Source organism: Taudactylus pleione, unplaced genomic scaffold (assembly GCF_031769625.1).
Source record: "Taudactylus pleione unplaced genomic scaffold, aTauple2 ptg000720l, whole genome shotgun sequence".
Lineage (NCBI taxonomy): Eukaryota > Metazoa > Chordata > Amphibia > Anura > Myobatrachidae > Taudactylus > Taudactylus pleione.
Genome location: NW_028285122.1, coordinates 1,465,198 through 1,489,716, shown reverse-complemented (window position 1 = coordinate 1,489,716; position 24,519 = coordinate 1,465,198). Strand labels below are relative to the sequence as shown.

Genomic DNA, 24,519 nt, shown 5'->3' with positions numbered 1-24,519 from the left:
TTCACCACCTGTCCCTGGTGCCTCAGCAGTAGTTTCTGTGATCACTGGGCTTTTCTTCTGCTCCACAATCATTGGCTGTCCATGGAGGTCACCAGTTACACATTATATGGGTGCCTAGTGAAAGGCTTCTCTGGTCTGGGGTCTTGTGGCTAGGGCTGGCTCTTTGTCTCTCAGGACCAATTCCAGTGATGTGGATCAGTTTGTGGGTTCTAGGTGTGGGCTGTTGCTACAGTTGACAGTCCTGCCTTTTTTATTTCTGTTTATTCAGTTGTTGAGTTCTGAGTCCAGGTTCCAGATCCAGGGGTGGGGTCATGGTGAGGTTCCAGAGCTGCACACAGTGGTCAGATGGCAGTTCTGAGTTCCTAGTTGCTCATTTATGAATTCCCAGGTTCCAGGGCTGGGGTCATGGTGAGGTTCCAGGGCTGGGGTCATGGTGAGGTAACAGGGCTGGGGTCATGGTGAGGTTCTAGGGCTGGGGCCATGGTGAGGTTCCAGGGCTGGGGTCATGGAGAGGTTCCAGGGCTGCACACAATTCCAATTCCAGACCAATAACAATACTGTTCTGAGTTTCTGCAGCAGGTTTTCCTGAGTTCCCAATAGTGAGTTCCATCTCCATTGGTCTAGGTAGGTGTGGCACCACCAGAAAGTTAATTACATTTAAATTGATATTAAATTATCTAGGCCTTTCTTGAAGTGATTTTTTTATGTGGTGCTTTAGTTTCATCAGAATACTGTAACAGAGGTCACTGCCTCACTTCTCCAGCCCTAACTATCAAGGGCAGCTAGCCTGTGCACAACTTCACACAGAGCCACAGAGTCCTGCCTGATTTCTGCAGTTATCGCCAACTGGCCTTCCTGCCTTCCAACCCCATGGTCTCCTGTCCTCCTGCCTTAATGACCTCCTTGGCCACTGGCCTCCTGACTTGGCTGCCAAAGCCCTATCTGGGCTGTATCCTCTGGGCAGCAGATCAGTTAGGCAACCCAGCACAGATTCAGTGGTTGACCAATGTCACCTAGCTTCATTCTACCACTATATATATATATATATATATATATATTTACAAAGGATGAAGGAGCGGCACCTTCAGTGCGTGAATACTGTTAATACCCAGTCCATAAAGTCTGAAGATGGATCCTTATGTACTTTCTTTGTGTAATTGTCTCGATGTAATCTAAAAGACAGAAAAAAACAAAAACAAACAGTGTAATCCAAAAATATATATATGAACACATAAATTCCAAAGTGTTAACATGCAATAGTAGTGAACACAGGAATAGTCATGTGCTCGAAACACTCCACACGTGTTTAAATCAGGTATTCCAGCACACAAGGTAAATATAGCCTCATACCAGCTGTAGATTATTATATATCAATATATAAAGGATCTTTTCTTTTCAGCCTATAACTCTTTCCAGTCACACCAGGCTTTTTCTTCTGTCCTACAGCACTGAGGCAGTCATATGCAGCGCTTAGGTTGTTGTTAAATGCAGACCTGTCTCGTTTACCAGGTGACAAAATGTACCCTTCCGACTATTTCAGTTTTTTGTTTTTTTACCCATCGTTGAAAATTGAAGATGGTGATGATGTTCTGGCTGATTCCCCAGCGGTAGTAGACAGATCCCCATCAGTAGATGCACCCTGACAATACCCAGGCTGGGCTAATATTGGTGTAGTTTCTATAGAAGGAAAGCAAGCCCCCTTGTTGATCAGTTGGTTGATCAGTTGGTTCTGCTCCACTTCCACTGTCTAATAGAGTAACAATCTATAATTTGAGGTCTGAAACCTGACATCTAGAGGAGGGGGGTGGGCCCACAGGCACTGGGGCCCACCGGGGATTCCCCCTGTACTTCTGTGGGCCAGACCAACCCTGATCAAGCCTTAATGAAGACTACATTGACTAGCAACACTGTTGCTGGTTAAAGGTGCATACACACGTAATGATTTTGTTACCAATGATTTTCTGAACGGTTTTAAGAACGATTTTCTGTCAGATTATCTGTCAGATTTTTTTAAAGTGTAATGAATGATTTTTTGAACTGCAAATGATTTTTCTAACTTCCCTTAATGAAAATCGTTCAGTTGGTCAGTCACAATGAACTACAAACTAAAACCGGGAACGCGCATAAACAATAATCGCTCATAGTTGTAACTCAGAAACTGAACAATTTCTTCAACGATTGAACGATAACGATGTCATTATAGTTAAATCGTTCAAAAAATCGTTATGTGTGTACGCACCTTAAGAAAGAGAAACGTTAGTGCTACAGGTATGTTAGTGGGCTGAGGATTATTGTTCCCCTATTTATAAACAGTCTATAAATGTGGTGTCATAAAGAACAAGTGACCGTAGTATCTATCGCCGTGTATATAATACTCTCTATATTTATGTTTTAGAATTTGTAGATCCAAGAGATAGTGATGGATCATCTTCTGAAAATGACTACGCCAGACAATCCAGAGGTACAGTACTGTCATCACACGAAACATCTAATATAGCAGCCATTTGTCTGGTGCAATTAGGATGACTTAAGATGGCCACACACTAGACCAACTTTCATCCAACCAGCCAACTAGTTGATTGGTTGGAATGAAAATCTGGTAACGTATGGGAGTAACTGATGATCAGCAATTTGCTCCTAAATGCCAGAAAACAGATGAAAATGGCGTCAGACAAGTTTGTTAAATGTTTGATTAAAACAATTTGTTCAAATAATAGTTTTTGTCCATTTTCCGGTGTTTGGGAGCAAATTGCTGATTGTCATTTGCTCCCATACCTTACCAGGTTTTCATTCCAACTAATCAACTAGTTGGCTGGTTGGATGAAAGTTGGTCTAGTGTGTGGCCGGCTTATGAATAGGTGGAGCCTTGCTGAATATTTTCCCTATAAAAATAATTAAGGTTTGATTAGAGGCAGGTTTGCAGCTCTGACATATAGGAAGTAATGAAGGACAGCAGGAGACTGACTGATGGAAACAGGTGACTCACTGTGTTATTACAGTCACATGGGCCATTACACAGCTGATATATAGATTACACAGGAGATTTTCTCTACCATAAAGAAAAGTGCCCTGAAATATGGGAGAGCTTCTTCCCACAGCTGTTTCTGTTCTACGTGGCCCCACCTGGCCCAATCTGCCTTCTGTCAGCTGCTGCCGGATCTCCCCTCTGACCATCACCTACACGCTAAGCTCTGATTCCTTGTGTGATACATTTTGTAGGACCTGCACTATTATAGACATGTAAAAAGAAATAACAGGGCAGGGAGCAACCAGAAGGGACTATTGATAACTGGGACTAACCTGGTCATAACAACATGCTAACAAATAAAAACAAATAATGATGATGTATATGGTACTCACACAGACTCTGCAGCTGGTGATACTGTTATAACATTAAACAATTGCTACTATTTTCTTGATGTAATAATATATTTGTGTCATTTAACATATAGCAACATGAATACATGAAGGAAGGATTTATTGACAATGGTTATCTGCTAAAGCTTGGTATGAGGTGGGAGGGAATGGAGCACAATTATTATTTATGTGTTATTTAAAGTGGAAAACCCTGTGTATATAAAGGGATAGACGGCATACTGTAAACGCCTGTCCTGGTGTAATCTCATGTTAACAATCTCTTATTTCTCTAGCAGATCAATACAGTACAAAATCATCCAGTGTGTACAGCTCAGGTAATAAGATGGGGGTACAATGTGTAAATCTCTCTGTGATCTATTATCTATTAGCCAGGAGCTGCTCTGGCAGCGATGGAGGGGGATCCCGGTTACTGTCCTCATGTGAGCCACCTTATAGAACCTAATGATGGTGCACTCTTCTGGTTATTGATAAGGATGACACTGAGAAAAGCATCACATTTCATACATCAGGTGGATGCTAGAAGATGATGATGAAGGTCCTGTCTGAATCCCTAAGCCGGATTCTATTTTTTCCTTGTGATGTTGCTTTTGGCTGGTTTATGATTTTGCTGATATTGAGTTAAGTCCCAATCTTTACATAAGGAATGAGCTGACTTGATTGTCTAATGAACATTCTTGACTAACTGTCACTGTGTGGTGGAAACTCAGTTCTATTTCCTAAACAGATTTTCTTTAAGCACCTGTGTTATATTCTACCAAGATGATATAGAGAAAAGTCTCAATACATAAGTTGGCTGAGTGGTCTTGTAGCCAGGTGCTGCACAGGCAGAGAGATTAGAGGCCCCACTAAAATTCTTAGGTGGGCACGTTTTAGTAATAAAAATTGGAAATGTCACTTGACTTTCTGCATCAGCTGTCTCAGTGATCATATAACCTGAGCTTTGCTGTCACTATTAGTGGAGAAACTAGAATAATTCACCCAGCAGGTGTCTGATTAGCATTATGATGCAGTACCAGGTATGACTATTTAGTTATATGGAGAAACTCTCACCCCATGCTCCAAGCATGAGATGTCCTCTGTAATCTGGTAACAAAATGCATCACTGACAGTCATAGTGGAGACCCTGGTTTGTATATCCATGTATGTTTCCATTTAGTACATTGTGATGTTACACCACGCTAGTTTATGACACCACTGGCTTTTCTTAAAGTCTGGTGCCTCAATTAAAGCATTAGCTGACCCATGCGGATGTAGCTAAGCTCCAATTTGACAGTGAATGTGGAGGCCCAGGTAGTGGAGGCCCTGGTTGTGGACTCTAGACTGGTTTTCTTTTTGTTCCTTGTCTTGCTAGACCAGACTTGATCATGATGTTGATCAACATTGATTGAATACACAGGATGGGAGGTGGCTTCTTTTCTGTAACTTGTGAGGTTGCAGGATGGGTTCCAATATTGTTTACATTGTGTTCATATTTACTAAACCCATGACTGACTCAGTTGCTTGAGGTGCTCCAACACCAACACAGCAAAAATGGAATCCCAGATTCATATCCCCATTCAGCTCCCTCTTACTATATTTTGTAACAGTAAGATGGTTTATGTTATTGATGAGAAAAGCTTTTTGTTTGACATTAATTCATCACCGGGGTCAGTGGTTTGGTTGCCAAATTATCAATAAGAGGTGATAGTCATGGCACTGGCTCAAATCTTTCAAATCGACATTCAGCCTGTAATTTGTGATATATTACCAGGCTCTAAATATGAACTTTCTCAGTGGTCAAGAAGCTATAGTAGGCTGTTCTGTGGTCATTATATTGAAGTCCTGGGCAGTGTTTTTGTACCATGCTGGTTTAGAATGTTGATGAATTAGATTCCTTAATAAAAGTCTCACCACATGCACAAGAGTCTGTAGGCTCAGTAATCTTATAACCCAGTGGTGTTCAAGGCCCAGGCTAGATTCCTTTTGTATTTGCCTTGTGATGGTCACCCGGTTAGTTTTTGTTAATGCCTTTAATAAAAATCTCACCATTTACTCAAGATGGCTCTGAGTTTTAGTAACCGGGCTACTCCAGACAGACCATTTTGTAGTTGTTGGCTTCTCTGTTAGTGGGAGATGTACCAAGCCTTGGAGAGAGATAAAGTGGCGTACTTGCCCAAAGCAACAATACGCTTCTGTCATTTATCTAGCACAGTCTCTGAAATGACAGTTAGAAGCTGTTTAGATGCTTTGGGCAACTACTCCAGTTTATCTCTCTCCAAGGATTGACACAGCTCCCCCTAAACATTTTAGTCCATTGACATTACAGAGAGGACTGTTAGTGCTGCCTATTTACTCTATATTACAGACCACTTTTAGAAACCTTCTCTAGTTGCACCGGGTTGATTTATTAGATTGATGATACTGACAAAAGTATCACCTACATTACACAAAGCTGCTGGCTCATAAGTCTTATCCCCCAGAGGTCTCCTGGCAGCGGTGATGACGGCCTTGATTCAAATCACCAACATGTTTCTTTTTAGCACCTTGTGAGTGAGTCCTTCTACATAGTATAATGAAGATGAGAAACCATGAATTAAACAGAACATGATTGAGTGCATCTCTTGTAGCCAAGTGCTCTACAAGAGAGCGTCCATGCCTTGGATGCCCAGGCCTTATGGTGTTGTGCAAGGTGGGTTTATAATATCGATGACATTGCAATTGCTTAATGAATGATTTGGCTCTGAGGTTTATCAGTTAGACAGCTTTATAAGCAGTGATGGAGGAGTTCATGGTTCAGGTGTTCTCTCAATATACTACAGTATGGTAATATTTTTTATCTGGACAATATATTATAAAAATCTCTATCTTCAAAGCATTTCTAAGATAAGTGGCTAGTAGCTAGGCTCTTTTATTACAGTGTGTGGCCCCTGTTTCATGTCCCCAGGCAGGTTTCTTTTTCTTGTGTGATACTGTATGGGGCATTACTGACAATGAGAATAGTTTCAGGTCTTGCTCATGGCATCCGCTGGCTCTAGGGCCTTATGTCTCTGTAGTGTGACACTGATGGTAGAGCCTAAAGAGCTCATTCAGACCCGGACGCTAAGCTGCGCTCTCACGCAGCTAAAAGGGGCCGGCTATGCAAATGCCGTGATCGCACTGTGTGGTGTAAGGACACCCTCTATGTCTTAGAGAGAGACAGCAGAGTGATCACATGCCAGAGTTTAAAGACACCCACCTTTCTTTCTTAGCACACGTCATCTCCAGGAAGTGTCTCCACAATCGAAACCATTGAGAGCCATCGGAGCTGCACGCAACGCTTGAGGTAGACCTTACCCCGCCGCAAGCACTGCGATCACTGCAGGCTGAAATACAACCAAGTGATGTGTACAATGATGCTTCTTTGCTAATTAAGCACACCCCTGTTACCAACCACCTTCCCCTGTTACCACCCACAAACGGCACTATCTGTCACTCAAAGTAGCGTCCAGTCTGTGTCCTACGAGCGCTCAATTCCCAACTGCAATGAGTGACTTGTGCATGCATATATTGCCGCATATGCATGCGCCAACATGCAATAATTGCCCGTAGCATGCGTACACTGCTTAGCGAATGGGTTTGAATCAGGCCCCAAGTTCACATTGACAATCTTCTTTTTAGAACCTTGTGATGTAGCAGCAATTTTATGTTATTGATGACATTGAGTAAAAGTTCACACCCCACTCAGTACTCTAGAAGCCCAGTTCTGCTCTGACAATGACAGTGGAAATCCAGGTGTGGTTTGTCAAGAAGACTTTCTTTTAGAGCCTTCTAATTTTACAGAAAGTCTACTGTGATATTTATGGCTTTGAGAAAAGTCCCAGAACTGACTCAACAAATGAGCTAGCTCAGTGGTGGGGTGAAGAGGTTCTACCTTGTGCTATGTTACTAATCTGGTTTACACTAGAGATGTGTGCGGACCACCATGTTTTGGTTTTGGATCTAATTCATCATCGTATTTTGGTTTTGACAAAACTGCCCTCAGGTGTTTTGGTGTTGGATATGGATTTCTTTAAAATTTGATAAAACAGCTAATGTCCTGTAATTTGGGCCTGTTTTGTCAATAATATTAATTTCTAGTAAATTTTTACCACCTCACAGCTCACAATATTGTTTTCAGTTTTCACCCATATTGACCAAAGGATGCAGAGAGCTGACTGGCTAAACTAAGTGTCAGAGCAGTGGCAAAAAAACACATGGCATGTTAAAAAAGAATATAGCATATTTAGGAAACAGTGTGCTTGCAGTTGCAGACACGATGGCAGTTTAATATAAACTATACTATGCTATAGAATGTTTTCATTAATCAAGAACTAGATCAGAGGCCAGAGGTCAGCAAAAGTAGATGGAGGTTGAGTACTATTTAGTGGAAGCCAGGTAAAGCATTGATTGATTGATTGATTAATTGATTAGTGTTAACAATTTAACTGTAAAAAAAAGCAAATCAGAGAAGTGAAAAACACTTCCAAAAAAGCATCCAAAATTCAAATGAGGTTAATTGAATAATTGATTGAATGATTACAGAATATAACTACAAATGAAAAAGAATTTGACAAATTGAACAAATCATTCAAAAACAACAATCCACATGAGATGGATTGATTGATGGATTGATTGAATGATTGATTACTGAATATAACTATAAATGAAAAAAATATATAAATGGAACAAACCATTAAAAACAAGAATCCTAAAGAGATTGATTAATTAATTGATTACTGTTAATAATTTAACTATAAAAAAAGTAAATTGGAGAAATGGAAAAGAAAACACTACCAAAAAACACGCATCCAAAATGCCAATGAGATTGATTCCTCAGGATTTAAGGCAGCGTAGTAGCCTAGTCAAATTGAATGATTAATTATTAATTATTTGATTTCATGGTACTAGTCTGTATCTGCTGAGAAGCTGCATGAAACAGGGCATATATGCCCGTGTTAGAAACTGGTGAATGATGGCATTGCAAGATACAAAAGAAAATTAATGCCCCAGCACTGTGTAATAATATACAGTACACTGCCTGTCAAACACACACAATATTGGCAAAGCTCATAATGAAAGGTAGTGCACGATGGAAATGTCCTTGGACCCTCCCATCCACCCTTATATTGTATATTGAAAAGGACATGCACAGTTTAACAAACAAGCACTTCATCGACAAAGACTGCCACTTTTGTGGATGAAGTGCTTTGTTTGTTTACCTCCCATAGAACAAGCTACCAATGGAATTACAGTCAGTTAACAGTGTTGTTAATCAGTTGGAAGATGTTACTATCATCCATACCCTCACCCTCATCAGTATTGTTAATATGTTCATCATGCAATATTAGCTATTTTTACTGGAATCCACCATTACAGAAGTTTCTGTACTTCATTGTAATTGGTGGCAAAGGTTGTGCTCATAAAATTTTTTGTTCTTTATTTAACATCAGTTTTTCCACATTTTTTGTAAGAAGACTACTAGGCTGACCACTTTTAGGTTCTCAGCTGTGCTAAACACTTTTTTTACGGGTAAACACTGGAGGGTGGGCAGCTTAAGTAAACCAAGTCTAGTTTGTACAAGGAACTCCAAATTGCTGTTTTTCCTCCTAGTATTCAAAGGGACTGTGTGGCATGCTAATTTGTACATTGTCATTAAAATAATCCTCCACCATGCTATTGAAGATTACTGTATCAGGTTGAATCAAGGTAGTGGTGTCAATAAATTTGGACAATTCTTTAGAGCCTGACTACATGTCATGATAGTGTTTCACTGTGGTGCATTGCAGCAGCATTTGCAGGACAAACTGAAGCAGAAAACATTGTTGTATCACGTTTTTGAGAGTTGCCACCACACACAACCTCACTTACACTGAAAGGAAAACACACTATGCAATTTTTTTTTGCACTAATGGATATGATTTTTAGATAGTCAACAATGGCAATTGTTTGTACACACTTGAAGGAACAGGTTTCTGTTCCTCACTGCTTCTGCTCACAGTGCCCACTCCCTCTCCCTCCACTCTCCTGTGGGACATGGCACCTGGTCATGAAGGAGGGGTTTTATATGCAATCCAAAACACACAAGATGTGACACTGGAAAGATTATGTTTTGCCTCGTTTTGGAATCCAAACTTGGTGGGAGGACCCAAACCGGGATTCGGAAATACTCAGAACCTTGAAGTTCAGGTGTATGCAGTTACCAGGGAAGCTGAACCTCTCATGTCTAATTTACACTATTGATGACATTGACAAAACCCATGCTCACCATATGTGACTTTGCAGATTGATGTCAATCTAGTGGCAAACATTTTACAAGTTATGAACCATGAAAACTAATTGTTACAACTTGATTAGAAACACAATCTAAAACATAATGATTGAGTCAGAAGGCATAAGATCTGTACAATAGAAAATTACTGTATGTGTACCATTATTTTAGTGATAATGAGATACATTGGTTGTACTGACAGTATTACTCTCTTTTCAGGACATCATCCAAGGTTACTTCCCGCATCCGATCGTGACACTCTTACAGGTAACACATGAGCAGAGCCAGATTCCAGCATATACTATTATATATATATATCCATGTACAAAGAACAAGAAGTTACCATGCACACCAAGGGTTTGATTTAGAGCTGGGCACAGATTACAGCAAAAGGAGCAAACAGCTTTGCACACATGTTGCGCTGCAGGAGGGGCATAGGTGGGGCAGAGGTGGGGCAGATTTAAAATGTGCTGAGACATTTAGTTTTTTTTTTACTAAAGGTCAATTTAGATCTATTTCAAATCAATCTACATCAAACTAAATTGTTGTTGTGTTTCTGGGGCTAAATCACATTTACTAACAGACAATTTTGGATTTGCTTTTTTAAGTGTTAGTAAATTTGATTTATCCCCAGAAACACAACAACAATTTAGTTTGATTTAGATCGATTTGAAATAGATCAAAATCAACCTTTAAATTTATCCCTTAGATTTGGGAGGGACGTGTCCAAACTAAAATCTAAATTGCAGTGTAAGATAAGCTGCCCAGCATTTGTACCTGCATGCAGACAAAATACATGTATTTACGCCCTTTTCAGTGAAACATGGATTGTCCTGATACAATGTTACTTCCTCTTGCAGTGTAACATGGATTGTCCTGATACAATGTTACTTCCTCTTGCAGTGTAACATGGATTGTCCTGATACAATGTTACTTCCTATTGCAGTGTAACATGGATTGTCCTGATACAATGTTACTTCCTCTTGCAGTGTAACAAGGATTGTCCTGATACAGTGTTACTTCCTCTTGCAGTGTAACATGGATTGTCCTGATACAGTGTTACTTCCTCTTGCAGTGTAACATGGATTGTCCTGATACAGCGTTACTTCCTCTTGCAATGTAACATGGATTGTCCTGATACAGTGTTACTTCCTCTTGCAGTGTAACATGGATTGTCCTGATACAGTGTTACTTCCTCTTGCAGTGTAACATGGATCGTCCTGATACAATGTTACTTCCTCTTGCAGTGTAACATGGATCGTCCTGATACAATGTTACTTCCTCTTGCAGTGTAACATGGATTTTCGTGATACAATGTTACTTGCTCTTCCAGTGTAACATGGATTGTCCTGATACAATGTTACTTGATCTTGCAGTGTAACATGGATTGTCCTGATACAATGTTACTTCCTCTTGCAGTGTAACATGGATTGTCCTGATAAAATGTTACTTCCTCTTGCAGTGTAACATGAATTGTCCTTATACAATGTTACTTGCTCTTGCAGTGTAACATAAATTGTCCTGATACAATGTTACTTCCTCTTGCAGTGTAACATGGATTGTCCTGATACAGTGTTACTTTCTCTTGCAGTGTAACATGGATTGTCCTGATACAATGTTACTTCCTCTTGCAGTGTAACATGGATTGTCCTGATACAGTGTTACTTCCTCTTGCAGTGTAACATGGATTGTCCTGATACAATGTTACTTCCTCTTGCAGTGTAACATGGATTGTCCTGATACAATGTTACTTCCTATTGCAGTGTAACATGGATTGTCCTGATACAATGTTACTTCCTCTTGCAGTGTAACAAGGATTGTCCTGATACAGTGTTACTTCCTCTTGCAGTGTAGCATGGATTGTTCTGATACAGTGTTACTTCCTCTTGCAGTGTAACATGGATTGTCCTGATACAGCGTTACTTCCTCTTGCAATGTAACATGGATTGTCCTGATACAGTGTTACTTCCTCTTGCAGTGTAACATGGATTGTCCTGATACAGTGTTACTTCCTCTTGCAGTGTAACATGGATCGTCCTGATACAATGTTACTTCCTCTTGCAGTGTAACATGGATCGTCCTGATACAATGTTACTTCCTCTTGCAGTGTAACATGGATTTTCCTGATACAATGTTACTTGCTCTTGCAGTGTAACATGGATTGTCCTGATACAATGTTACTTGATCTTGCAGTGTAACATGGATTGTCCTGATACAATGTTACTTGATCTTGCAGTGTAACATGGATTGTCCTGATAAAATGTTACTTCCTCTTGCAGTGTAACATGAATTGTCCTTATACAATGTTACTTGCTCTTGCAGTGTAACATGAATTGTCCTGATACAATGTTACTTCCTCTTGCAGTGTAACATGGATTGTCCTGATACAGTGTTACTTTCTCTTGCAGTGTAACATGGATTGTCCTGATACAATGTTACTTCCTCTTGCAGTGTAACATGGATTGTCCTGATACAGTGTTACTTCCTCTTGCAGTGTATCATGGATTGTCCTGATACAGTGTTACTTTCTCTTGCAGTGTAACATGGATTGTCCTGATACAATGTTACTTCCTCTTGCAGTGTAACATGGATTGTCCTGATACAGTGTTACTTCCTCTTGCAGTGTAACATGGATTGTCCTGATACAATGTTACTTGCTCTTGCAGTGTAACATGAATTGTCCTGATACAATGTTACTTGCTCTTGCAGTGTAACATGGATTGTCCTGATACAATGTTACTTCCTCTTGCAGTGTAACATGGATCGCCCTGATACAATGTAACTTCCTCTTGCAGTGTAACATGGATCGTCCTGATACAGTGTTACTTCCTCTTGCAGTGAAACATGGATTGTCCTGATACAATGTTACTTCCTCTTGCAGTGTAACATGGATCATCCTGATACAGTGTTACTTCCTCTTGCAGTGTAACATGGATCGTCCTGATACAATGTTACTTCCTCTTGCAATGTAACATGGATTGTCCTGATACAATGTTACTTCCTCTTGCAGTGTAACATGGATTGTCCTGATACAGTGTTACTTCCTCTTGCAGTGTAACATGGATTGTCCTGATACAGTGTTACATCCTCTTGCAGTGTAACATGGATTGTCCTGATACAGTGTTACTTCCTCTTGCAGTGTAACATGGATTGTCCTGATACAATGTTACTTCCTCTTGCAGTGTAACATGGATTGTCCTGATACAGTGTTACTTCCTCTTGCAATGTAACATGGATTGTCCTGATACAATGTTACATCCTCTTGCAGTGTAACATGGATTGTCCTGATACAATGTTACTTCCTCTTGCAGTGTAACATGGATCATCCTGATACAGTGTTACTTCCTCTTGCAGTGTAACATGGATCGTCCTGATACAATGTTACTTCCTCTTGCAGTGTAACATGGATTGTCCTGATACAATGTTACTTCATCTTGCAGTGTAACATGGATCGCCCTGATACAATGTAACTTCCTCTTGCAGTGTAACATGGATCGTCCTGATACAGTGTTACTTCCTCTTGCAGTGAAACATGGATTGTCCTGATACAATGTTACTTCCTCTTGCAGTGTAACATGGATCATCCTGATACAGTGTTACTTCCTCTTGCAGTGTAACATGGATCGTCCTGATACAATGTTACTTCCTCTTGCAGTGTAACATGGATTGTCCTGATACAATGTTACTTCCTCTTGCAGTGTAACATGGATTGTCCTGATACAGTGTTACTTCCTCTTGCAGTGTAACATGGATTGTCCTGATACAGTGTTACTTCCTCTTGCAGTGTAACATGGATTGTCCTGATACAGTGTTACTTCCTCTTGCAGTGTAACATGGATTGTCCTGATACAATGTTACTTCCTCTTGCAGTGTAACATGGATTGTCCTGATACAGTGTTACTGCCTCTTGCAATGTAACATGGATTGTCCTGATACAATGTTACATCCTCTTGCAGTGTAACATGGATTGTCCTGATACAATGTTACTTCCTCTTGCAGTGTAACATGGATTGTCCTGATACAGTGTTACTTCCTCTTGCAGTGTAACATGGATTGTCCTGTTACAATGTTACTTCCTCTTGCAGTGTAACATGGATTGTCCTGATACAGTGTTACTTCCTCTTGCAGTGTAACATGGATTGTCCTGATACAATGTTACTTCCTCTTGCAGTGTAACATGGATTGTCCTGATACAATGTTACTTCCTCTTGCAGTGTAACATGGATTGTTCTGATACAGTGTTACTTGCTCTTGTTTTACTTTACTCCCAACTCAGTCTCAGTGCTACACACCCAGCATTCATACTTTTTTTTCATACTTACCTCTCCGCTCTCCGATGTCCCACAGAGAAGCGCTGCTGAAAACGCCAGGAAATTGGCCACTGTGGCCATTTGCCCAGCATTTTGCGTATGTGCAGAAGGAAATCACCGGGAAAGTGGTGGAGAGGTAAATATAAAAAATAAAGTATGGGTGCAGGGTGTGTGGTGCGGGCCCTCCTTGGACCCAGGGGCCCATATGCAACGCACACCCTGCACCCAATCTAGTGCTCGGAGTCTACTGCTTCTGTCAGTTTGCTGATGGGAGCCAGGTAGAGAGGAGGGGGCCCGAACAGGGAGATAACACGGGCCCCCTCCTCCCTTGATACACCCCTGGACCCCACAACCTAAAACTCGACCCAGGCATGAGGACAAAGGGTAATCCCAAAAGACAGGCGGCACAATGGGCAATCTGTGCTTCATAAATCAGCTCTTCCTTGTTTATCTTGTTAATGTGACCTTGATGTGTTACTGACATTCCTCATTATGTATCAGTCTGATTTATTGTTTGTATTATTCTCTATTCTAGATGTGAAAGAAAGTAATGAGGTAATAAATTCAAAATTGCTCAATGTACAGTATAATAAATAAATATATATATGTATATAGTCATGAAGTTATCTAGAACATGTATTTAATAATTTCAAAACTATCAATAAGAACCAGCTCAGTTTTAGATACTGTAAATACTTCACCACAAACCACTATTTTCCCAAACCCCACACATTACACATCATCATCCTGATTTATTACCTTTAAAAAATAGAAACCACCATATTTATCAAGTTGTGGTATTGAAAATTGGCACAAAATACCTGACAAACAGCAGAGATAGCTCAGACACCAGGTCTCTTCATCTCTCTGGCCAGTTAGACAAGGAAGCATTTTGAATGCGTAACATCCCGTCACTTACCACATGAATAGTGGCATTTATTAATGCCATTTGAATGTAGATTTAAGATTAAAGCTGCAAAGGACAGCTCATCCATTGTGCGAGGACTTTATGACCCAGTAGTCCTTCTGGGAATTCCTTGGCTGTTGGCTAGCACATGTGCAAGCCACAAAGGACATGCATGGTTTGGGACAGTGGCCCTGATTCAGAGCCGGACGCTCTGACAGAACGCTCGCTCTGAATCAGGGCCGGCCTTCTTGTTTTTTAGAGCAGCCTCCTGGCCGCTCGCATAGCTGTGGGTGACCACCCACAGCTATAGCGAGCGGCCAGTAAGATGGTTGCGATGGTCAAGACCATCGCGACCATTGGGCTTATGACGAGACCCTTGTGGTAGGGTCTCGTTGCCGCAAGCCCCAGAGAGATTTCGGCTCTCACAGAGCTGAAATCTCTCCCACTGACATCACTCGTGATGTCAGTGGGGCCGCCCCCAAACGGAGGCATTCACAAGGGAACGCCTCCATTTGGGCAGCCACTCCCCTGGCCCGCCCACCAAAGGGGGCGTGCTGTCGCTCAACATCGACAGCACGCCCCCTTTGGTACGAGACCCAGAGCGATGGTTTGCCCATCGCATAGCGCTCGCGAGCGGGCCTGAATCAGTTCCTGAATCAGTTCCCAAATACCATGCCTGGCAGTGTCACATTACTGCCATCTGTGTCCCTGTTGGCTGCCAGTGGCGTACCTGAGATCTGTGGTCACTAATTTGTAAATGTGGCTGACATTCCTCTCCAAGCAGTTCATGCTGTTCTGCCTCATGGGTGCCGCCATCTTGGACTGTCACATGATCCATTCTGTCTAACCAACTGCCAGCACTCTGCTCACTTGTCTCACTAAGCCTATCAGCACTTAGGGTGCCCTATTTAAAACAGAAACTTCTGACAGCACAGTCTTAGTACAGAATCTCTCTCAGAGGATCAGTACCTAGGCGTCTGTGTCTGTTTTGCATCTCAGCATTCTGCTCCAGTGCTTATTAGAAAACCTGCTACAGTATTGGCTTTGCAGCATTGTTCCAGTGCAGTCCAGCAAACCTGCTCCAGTAATTGTTTCACAGTATATCTCCAGGGCAATCCAGCAAACCTGCTTCAATATTTGCTTCTCAAAGTATTTAGACTTGGGGCAAAATTTACTAAGCGGCGGTTTCTAAACCCTGGTGGTTTGGTGGCGGTTTTGCTTTCTGCAGATTTACTAAGTCCAAAACCGCTGCAAAACTGCCACAAAACCGCTGTCAATAAACATTTTAGAATAGAATAGAACAGGGCTGTCATTTGTAAACTGCAGCAAAACCACCACCAAACCCCCAAGGTTTAGAACCCGCCGTCAAACCGCCAACAAACCGCCGGGGATTTAGAACCTGCCACTTAATAAATTTTGCCCAAGGTGTGTTCCAACACAAATGCTCTATTATTTGTGTCAGAGCATTGTGTTTTAGCCAGTACAAGTTGTTTACTTCAGTATTCTGTGTCAGCCTGTTCAAGTTTCATGCACAAGAATTACTTCCCAGCATTCAGTCCTGATACACTCCTGCAGTCTACTTTAGTTGTGATTCCGGCACCCAGTTCCAGTATCTCCAGCAGCCTGCTTCTATCATACTATAGCACTCAGATCCAGTATCTCCAGCAGCCTGCTTCTATTGTGCCATAGCACTCAGATCCAGTATCTCCAGCAGCCTGCTTCTATTGTGCCATAGCACTCAGATCCAGTATCTCCAGCAGCCTGCTTCTATTGTGCCATAGCACCCAGACCCAGTATCTCCAGCAGCCTGCTTCTGTTGTGCCATAGCACTCAGACCCAGTATCTCCAGCAGCCTGCTTCTACTGTGCCATAGCACTCAGATCCAGTATCTCCAGCAGCCTGCTTCTATTGTGCCATAGCACTCAGACCCAGTATCTCCAGCAGCCTGCTTCTATTGTGCTATAGCACTCAGACCCAGAATCTCCTGCAGCCTGCTTCTATTGTGCCATAGCACTCAGACACAGTATCTGCAGCAGCCTGCTATTGTGCCATAGCACTCAGATCCAGTATCTCCAGCAGCCTGCTTCCATTGTGCCATAGCACTCAGACCCAGTATCTCCAGCAGCCTGCTTCTATCGTGCCATAGCACTCAGACCGAAGAATCTCCAGCAGACTGCTTCTATTGTGCCATAGCACTCAGACCGAAGAATCTCCATCAGCCTGCTTCTATTGTGCCATAGCACTCAGACCCAGTATCCCCATCAGCCTGCTTCTACTGTGCCATAGCACTCAGATCCAGTATCTCCAGCAGCCTGCTTCTATTGTGCCATAGCACTCAGACCGAAGAATTTACAGCTGCCTGCTTCTATTGTGCCATAGCACTCAGACCGAAGAATCTCCAGCAGCCTGCTTCTATTGTGCCATAGCACTCAGACCCAGTATCCTCATCAACCTGCTTCTACTGTGCCATAGCACTCAGATCCAGTATCTACATCAGCCTGCTTCTATTGTTTCAAAGCACTCAGACTCAGTATCTCCAGCAGCCAGCTTCTATTGTGCCATAGCACTCAGATCCAGTATCTCCAGCAGCCTGCTTCTATTGTGCCATAGCACTCAGATCCAGTATCTCCAGCAGCCTGCTTCTATTGTGCTATAGCACTCAGATCCAGTATCTCCTGCAGCCTGCTTCTACTGTGCCATATCACTCAGACCCAGTATCTCCAGCAGCCTGCTTCTACTGTGCCATAGCACTCAGATCCAATATCTCCAGCAGCCTGCTTCTACTGTGCCATAGGACTCAGACCCAGTATCTCCAGCAGCCTGCTTCTACTGTGCCATAGCACTCAGATCCAGTATCTCCAGCACCCTGCTTCTATTGTTTCATAGCACTCAGACCCAGTATCTCCAGCAGCCTGCTTCTATTGTGCCATAGCACTCAGACCCAGTATCTCCAGCTGTCTGCTTCTATTTTGCTTTAGCACTCAGACCCAGTATATCCAGCAGCCTGCTTCTATTGTCCCATAGCACTCAGACCCTGTATCTCCAGCAGTCTGCTCCTATTGTGCTATAGCACTCAGAACCAGTATCTCCAGCAGCCTGCTTCTACTGTACCATAGCACTCAGACCCAGTATCTCCAGCAGCCTTTCTATTGTGCTATAGCTCTCAGACCCAGCATCTCCAGCAGCCTGCTTCTATTGTGCCATAGCACTCAGATCCAGTATCTCTAGCAGCCTGCTTCTATTGTGCCATAGAACAGATCCAGTATCTCCAGCAGCCTGCTTCTATAGTGCCGTAGCACTCAGACCCAGCATCTCCAGCAGCCTGCTTCTATCGTGCTATAGCACTCAGACCCAGTATCTCCAGCAGCCTGCTTCTGTTGTGCCAAAGCACTCAGACCCAACATCTCCAGCAGCCTGCTTCTATTGTGCCATAGCACTCAGACCCAGTATCTCCAGCAGCCTGCTTCTATCGTGCTATAACACTCAGATCCAGTATCTCCAGCAGCCTGCTTCTATTGTGCCATAGCACTCAGACCGAGTATCTCCAGCAGCCTACTTCAATTGTGCCATACCACTCAGACCCAGTATCACCATCAGCCTGCTTCTATTGTGCCATTGTACTCAGACCCAGTATCTCCAGCAGCCTGCTTCTATTGTGCAATAATACTCAGTCCCAGTATCTCCAGCAGCCTGCTTCTATCGTGCTACAGCACTCAGACCCAGTATCTCCAGCAGCCTAATTCTATTGTGCTTGCACTCAGATCCAGTATCTCCAGCAGCCTGATTCTATTGTGTCATAGCTCTCAGACCCAGTATCTCCAGCAGCCTGCTTCTACTGTTCCATAGCACTCAGATCCAGTATCCCCAGCAGTCTGCTTCTATTGTGCCATATGACTCAGACCCAGTATCTCCAGCAGCCTGCTTCTATTGTGCCATAGCACTCCAACCCAGTATCTTCAGCAGCCTGCTTCTGTTGTGCCATAGCACTCAGACCCAGTATCTCCAGCAGCCTGCTTCTATTGTGCCATAGCACTCAGACCCAGTATCTCCAGCAGCCTGCTTCTATTGTGCCATAGCACTCAGACCCAGTATCTCCAGCAGCCTGCTTCTATTGTGCCATAGCACTCAGACCCAGTATCTCCAGCAGCCTGCTTCTATTGTGCCATAGCACTCAGACCCAGTATCTCCAGCAGCCTTCTTCTACTGTGCCATAGCACTCAGACCCAGTATCTCCAGCAGCCTGCTTCTATTGTACCATAGCACTCAGACCCAGTATCTCCAGCAGCCTGCTTCTACTGTGCCATAGGACTCAGACCCAGTATCTCCAGCAGCTTGCTTCTATTGTTCCATAGCACTCAGACCCAGTATCTCCAGCAGCCTGCTTCTATTGCGCTATAGCACTCAGACCCAGTATCTCCAGCAGCCTGCTTCTATTGTGCAATAGCACTCAGACCCAGAAACTCCAGCAGCCTGCTTCTATTGTGCCATATCACTCTGACCCAGTATCTCCAGCTGCCTGCTTCTATTGTGCCATATCTCTCAGACCCAGTATCTCCCGCAGCCAGCTTCTATTGTGCCATAGCACTCAGATCCAGTATCTCCAGCAGCCTGCTTCTATTGTGCCATAGCACTCAGATCCAGTATCTCCAGCAGCCTGCTTCTATTGTGCCATAGCACTCAGACCCAGTATCTCCAGGAGCCTGCTTCTATTGTTCTATAGCACTCAAACCCAGTATCTCCAGCAGCCTGCTTCTATTGTGCCATAGCATTCAGACCCAGTATCTCCAGCAGCCTGCTTCTATTGTGCCATAGCACTCAGACCCAATATCTCCAGCAGCCTGCTTCTACTGTGCCATAGGACTCAGACTCAGTATCTCCAGCAGCCTGCTTCTACTGTGCCATAGCACTCAGACCCAGATTCGCCAGCAGCCTGCTTCTACTGTGCCATAGGACTCAGACCCAGTATCTCCAGCAGCCTGCTTCTACTGTGCCATAGCACTCAGACCCAGTATCTCCAGCAGCCAGCTTCTATTGTGCTATAGCACTCAGACCCAGTATCTCCAGCAGCCTGCTTCTATTGTGCCATAGCACTCAGATCCAGTATCTCCAGCAGCCTGCTTCTATTGTGCCATAGCACTCAGGCCCAGTATCTCCAGCAGCCTACTTCTATTGTGCCATAGCACTCAGACCCAGTACCTCCAGCAGCCTGCTTCTATTGTGCCGTAGCACTCAGATCCAGTATCCCCATCAGCCTGCTTCTACTGTGCCATAGCACTCAGACCCAGTATCTCCAGCAGCCTGCTTCTACTGTGCCATAGCTCTAAGACTCAGTATCTCCAGCAGCCAGCTTCTATTGTGCAATAGCTCTCAGACCCAGTATCTCCAACAGCCTGCTTCTATTGTGCTTTAGCACTCAGACCCAGTATCTCCAGCAGCCTGCTTCTATTGTGCCATAGCACTCAGACCCAGTATCTCCAGCAGCCTGCTTCTATTGTGCCATAGCACTCAGATCCAGTATCTCCAGCATCCTGCTTCTATTGTGCCATAGCACTCAGACCCAGTATCCCCAGCAGTCTGCTTCTACTGTTCCATAGTACTCAGATCCAGTATCTCCAGCAGCCTGCTTCTACTGTTCCATAACACTCAGACCCAGTATCTCCAACAGCCTGCTTCTATTGTGCTATAGCACTCAGATACAGTATCTCCAGCATCCTGCTTCTATTGTGCCATAGCACTCTGCCCCAGTATCCCCAGCAGTCTGCTTCTACTGTTCCATAGCACTCAGATCCAGTATCCCCAGCAGTCTGCTTCTACTGTTCCATAACACTCAGACCCAGTATCTCCAGCAGCCATCTTCTATTGTGCCATAGCACTCAGATCCAGTATCTCCAGCAGCCTTCTTCTATTGTGCTATAGCACTCAGACCCAGTATCCCCTGCAGTCTGCTGCTATTGTGATATAGCACTCAGACCCAGTATCTCCAGCAGCCTGCTTCTATTGTGCCATAGCACTCAGACCCAGTATCTCCAGCAGCCTGCTTCTACTGTGCCATAGCACTCAGACCCAGTATCTCCAGCAGCCTGCTTTTATTGTGCCATAGCACTCAGACCCAGTATCTCCAGCAGCCTGCTTCTATTGTGCTATAGCACCCAGACCGAGTATCTCCAGCAGCCTGCTTCTATTGTGCCATAGCACTCAGACACAGTATCTGCAGCAGCCTGCTATTGTGCCATAGCACTCAGACCCAGTATCTCCAGCAGCCTGCTTCTACTGTGCCATAGCACTCAGACCCAGTATCTCCAGCAGCCTGCTTCTATTGTACCATAGCACTCAGACCCAGTATCTCCAGCAGCCTGCTTCTACAGTGCCATAGGACTCAGACCCAGTATCTCCAGCAGCCTGCTTCTATTGTTCCATAGCACTCAGACCCAGTATCTCCAGCAGCCTGCTTCTATTGCGCTATAGAACTCAGACCCAGTATCTCCAGCAGCCTGCTTCTATTGTGCAATAGCACTCAGACCAGAAACTCCAGCAGCCTGCTTCTATTGTGCCATATCACTCAGACCCAGTATCTCCAGCAGCCTGCTTCTATTGTGCCATATCTCTCAGACCCAGTATCTCCAGCAGCCAGCTTCTATTGTGCCATAGCACTCAGATCCAGTATCTCCAGCAGCCTGCTTCTATTGTGCCATAGCACTCAGACCCAGTATCTCCAAGAGCCTGATTCTATTGTGCTATAGCACTCAAACCCAGTATCTCCAGCAGCCTGCTTCTATTGTGCCATAGCATTCAGACCCAGTATCTCCAGCAGCCTGCTTCTATTGTGCTATAGCACTCAGACCCAGTATCTCCAGCAGCCTACTTCTACTGTGCCATAGGACTCAGACCCAGTATCTCCAGCAGCCTGCTTCTACTGTGCCATAGCACTCAGACCCAGTATCTCCAGCAGCCTGCTTCTACTGTGCCATAGGACTCAGACCCAGTATCTCCAGCAGCCTGCTTCTACTGTGCCATAGCACTCAGACCCAGTATCTCCAGCAGCCAGCTTCTACTGTGCTATAGCACTCAGACCAAGTATCTCCAGCAGCCTGCTTCTATTGTGCCATAGCTCTCAGATCCAGTATCTCCTGCAGCCTGCTTCTATTGTGCCATAGCACTCAGGCCCAGTATCTCCAGCAGCCTACTTCTATTGTTCCATAGCACTCAGACCCAGTTTCTCCAGCAGCCTGCTTCTACTGTGCCATAGGACTCAGACCCAGTATCTCCAGCAGCCTGCTTCTATTGTGCCGTAGCACTCAGATCCAGTATCCCCATCAGCCTTCTTCTACTGTGCTATAGCACTCAGACCCAGTATCTCCAGCAGCCTGCTTCTATTGTGCCATAGCTGTCAGACCCAGTATCTCCAGCAGCCAGCTTCTATTGTGCAATAGCTCTCAGACCTAGTATCTCCAGCAGCCTGCTTCTATTGTGTTTTAGCACTCAGACCCAGTATCTCCAGCAGCCTGCTTCTATTGTGCCATAGCACTCAGACCCAGTATCTCCAGCAGCCTGCTTCTATTGTGCCATAGCACTCAGATCCAGTATCTCCAGCATCCTGCTTCTATTGTGCCATAGCACTCAGACCCAGTATCCCCAGCAGTCTGCTTCTACTGTTCCAAAGTACTCAGATCCAGTATCTCCAGCAGCCTGCTTCTACTGTTCCATAACACTCAGACCCAGTATCTCCAGCAGCCTGCTTCTATTGTGCTATAGCACTCAGATCCAGTATCTCCAGCAGCCTGCTTCTATTGTGCCATAGCACTCAGATCCAGTATCTCCAGCAGCCTGCTTCTTTTGTGCCATAGCACTCAGACCCAGTATCTCCAGCAGCCTGCTTTTATTGTGCCATAGCACTCAGACCCAGTATCTCCAGCAGCCTGCTTCTATTGTGCTATAGCACCCAGACCGAGTATCTCCAGCAGCCTGCTTCTATTGTGCCATAGCACTCAGACACAGTATCTGCAACAGCCTGCTATTGTGCCATAGCACTCAGACCCAGTATCTCCAGCAGCCTGCTTCTACTGTGCCATAGCACTCAGACCCAGTATCTCCAGCAGCCTGCTTCTATTGTACCATAGCACTCAGACCCAGTATCTCCAGCAGCCTGCTTCTACAGTGCCATAGGACTCAGACCCAGTATCTCCAGCAGCCTGCTTCTATTGTTCCATAGCACTCAGACCCAGTATCTCCAGCAGCCTGCTTCTATTGCGCTATAGAACTCAGACCCAGTATCTCCAGCAGCCTGCTTCTATTGTGCAATAGCACTCAGACCAGAAACTCCAGCAGCCTGCTTCTATTGTGCCATATCACTCAGACCCAGTATCTCCAGCAGCCTGCTTCTATTGTGCCATATCTCTCAGACCCAGTATCTCCAGCAGCCAGCTTCTATTGTGCCATAGCACTCAGATCCAGTATCTCCAGCAGCCTGCTTCTCTTGTGCCATAGCACTCAGATCCAGTATCTCCAGCAGCCTGCTTCTATTGTGCCATAGCACTCAGACCCAGTATCTCCAAGAGCCTGATTCTATTGTGCTATAGCACTCAAACCCAGTATCTCCAGCAGCCTGCTTCTATTGTGCCATAGCATTCAGACCCAGTATCTCCAGCAGCCTGCTTCTATTGTGCTATAGCACTCAGACCCAGTATCTCCAGCAGCCTACTTCTACTGTGCCATAGGACTCAGACCCAGTATCTCCAGCAGCCTGCTTCTACTGTGCCATAGCACTCAGACCCAGTATCTCCAGCAGCCTGCTTCTACTGTGCCATAGGACTCAGACCCAGTATCTCCAGCAGCCTGCTTCTACTGTGCCATAGCACTCAGACCCAGTATCTCCAGCAGCCAGCTTCTACTGTGCTATAGCACTCAGACCAAGTATCTCCAGCAGCCTGCTTCTATTGTGCCATAGCTCTCAGATCCAGTATCTCCTGCAGCCTGCTTCTATTGTGCCATAGCACTCAGGCCCAGTATCTCCAGCAGCCTACTTCTATTGTTCCATAGCACTCAGACCCAGTTTCTCCAGCAGCCTGCTTCTACTGTGCCATAGGACTCAGACCCAGTATCTCCAGCAGCCTGCTTCTATTGTGCCGTAGCACTCAGATCCAGTATCCCCATCAGCCTTCTTCTACTGTGCTATAGCACTCAGACCCAGTATCTCCAGCAGCCTGCTTCTATTGTGCCATAGCTGTCAGACCCAGTATCTCCAGCAGCCAGCTTCTATTGTGCAATAGCTCTCAGACCTAGTATCTCCAGCAGCCTGCTTCTATTGTGTTTTAGCACTCAGACCCAGTATCTCCAGCAGCCTGCTTCTATTGTGCCATAGCACTCAGACCCAGTATCTCCAGCAGCCTGCTTCTATTGTGCCATAGCACTCAGATCCAGTATCTCCAGCATCCTGCTTCTATTGTGCCATAGCACTCAGACCCAGTATCCCCAGCAGTCTGCTTCTACTGTTCCAAAGTACTCAGATCCAGTATCTCCAGCAGCCTGCTTCTACTGTTCCATAACACTCAGACCCAGTATCTCCAGCAGCCTGCTTCTATTGTGCTATAGCACTCAGATCCAGTATCTCCAGCAGCCTGCTTCTATTGTGCCATAGCACTCAGATCCAGTATCTCCAGCAG

The 24,519-nt window shown here is 44.3% G+C and overlaps 1 protein-coding gene across 2 annotated transcripts in view; it reads left to right on the top strand.

Annotated features, from left to right (window-relative positions):
* The window catches only part of LOC148477384 (uncharacterized), a 428,950-nt gene that overhangs the window by 393,066 nt on the left and 11,365 nt on the right, over positions 1 to 24,519 (top strand). Inside the window, exons 5-8 of one of the 2 annotated variants that reach the window (XM_088456828.1) lie at positions 2,396 to 2,461; positions 3,654 to 3,692; positions 9,863 to 9,910; positions 14,489 to 14,508. In XM_088456828.1, the coding sequence (XP_088312954.1) occupies positions 2,396 to 2,461; positions 3,654 to 3,692; positions 9,863 to 9,910; positions 14,489 to 14,508 (173 nt within the window). Of the gene's footprint in view, positions 1 to 2,395; positions 2,462 to 3,650; positions 3,693 to 9,862; positions 9,911 to 14,488; positions 14,509 to 24,519 lie in introns of both variants that reach the window. The other variant, XM_088456827.1, reaches the window with a different exon arrangement.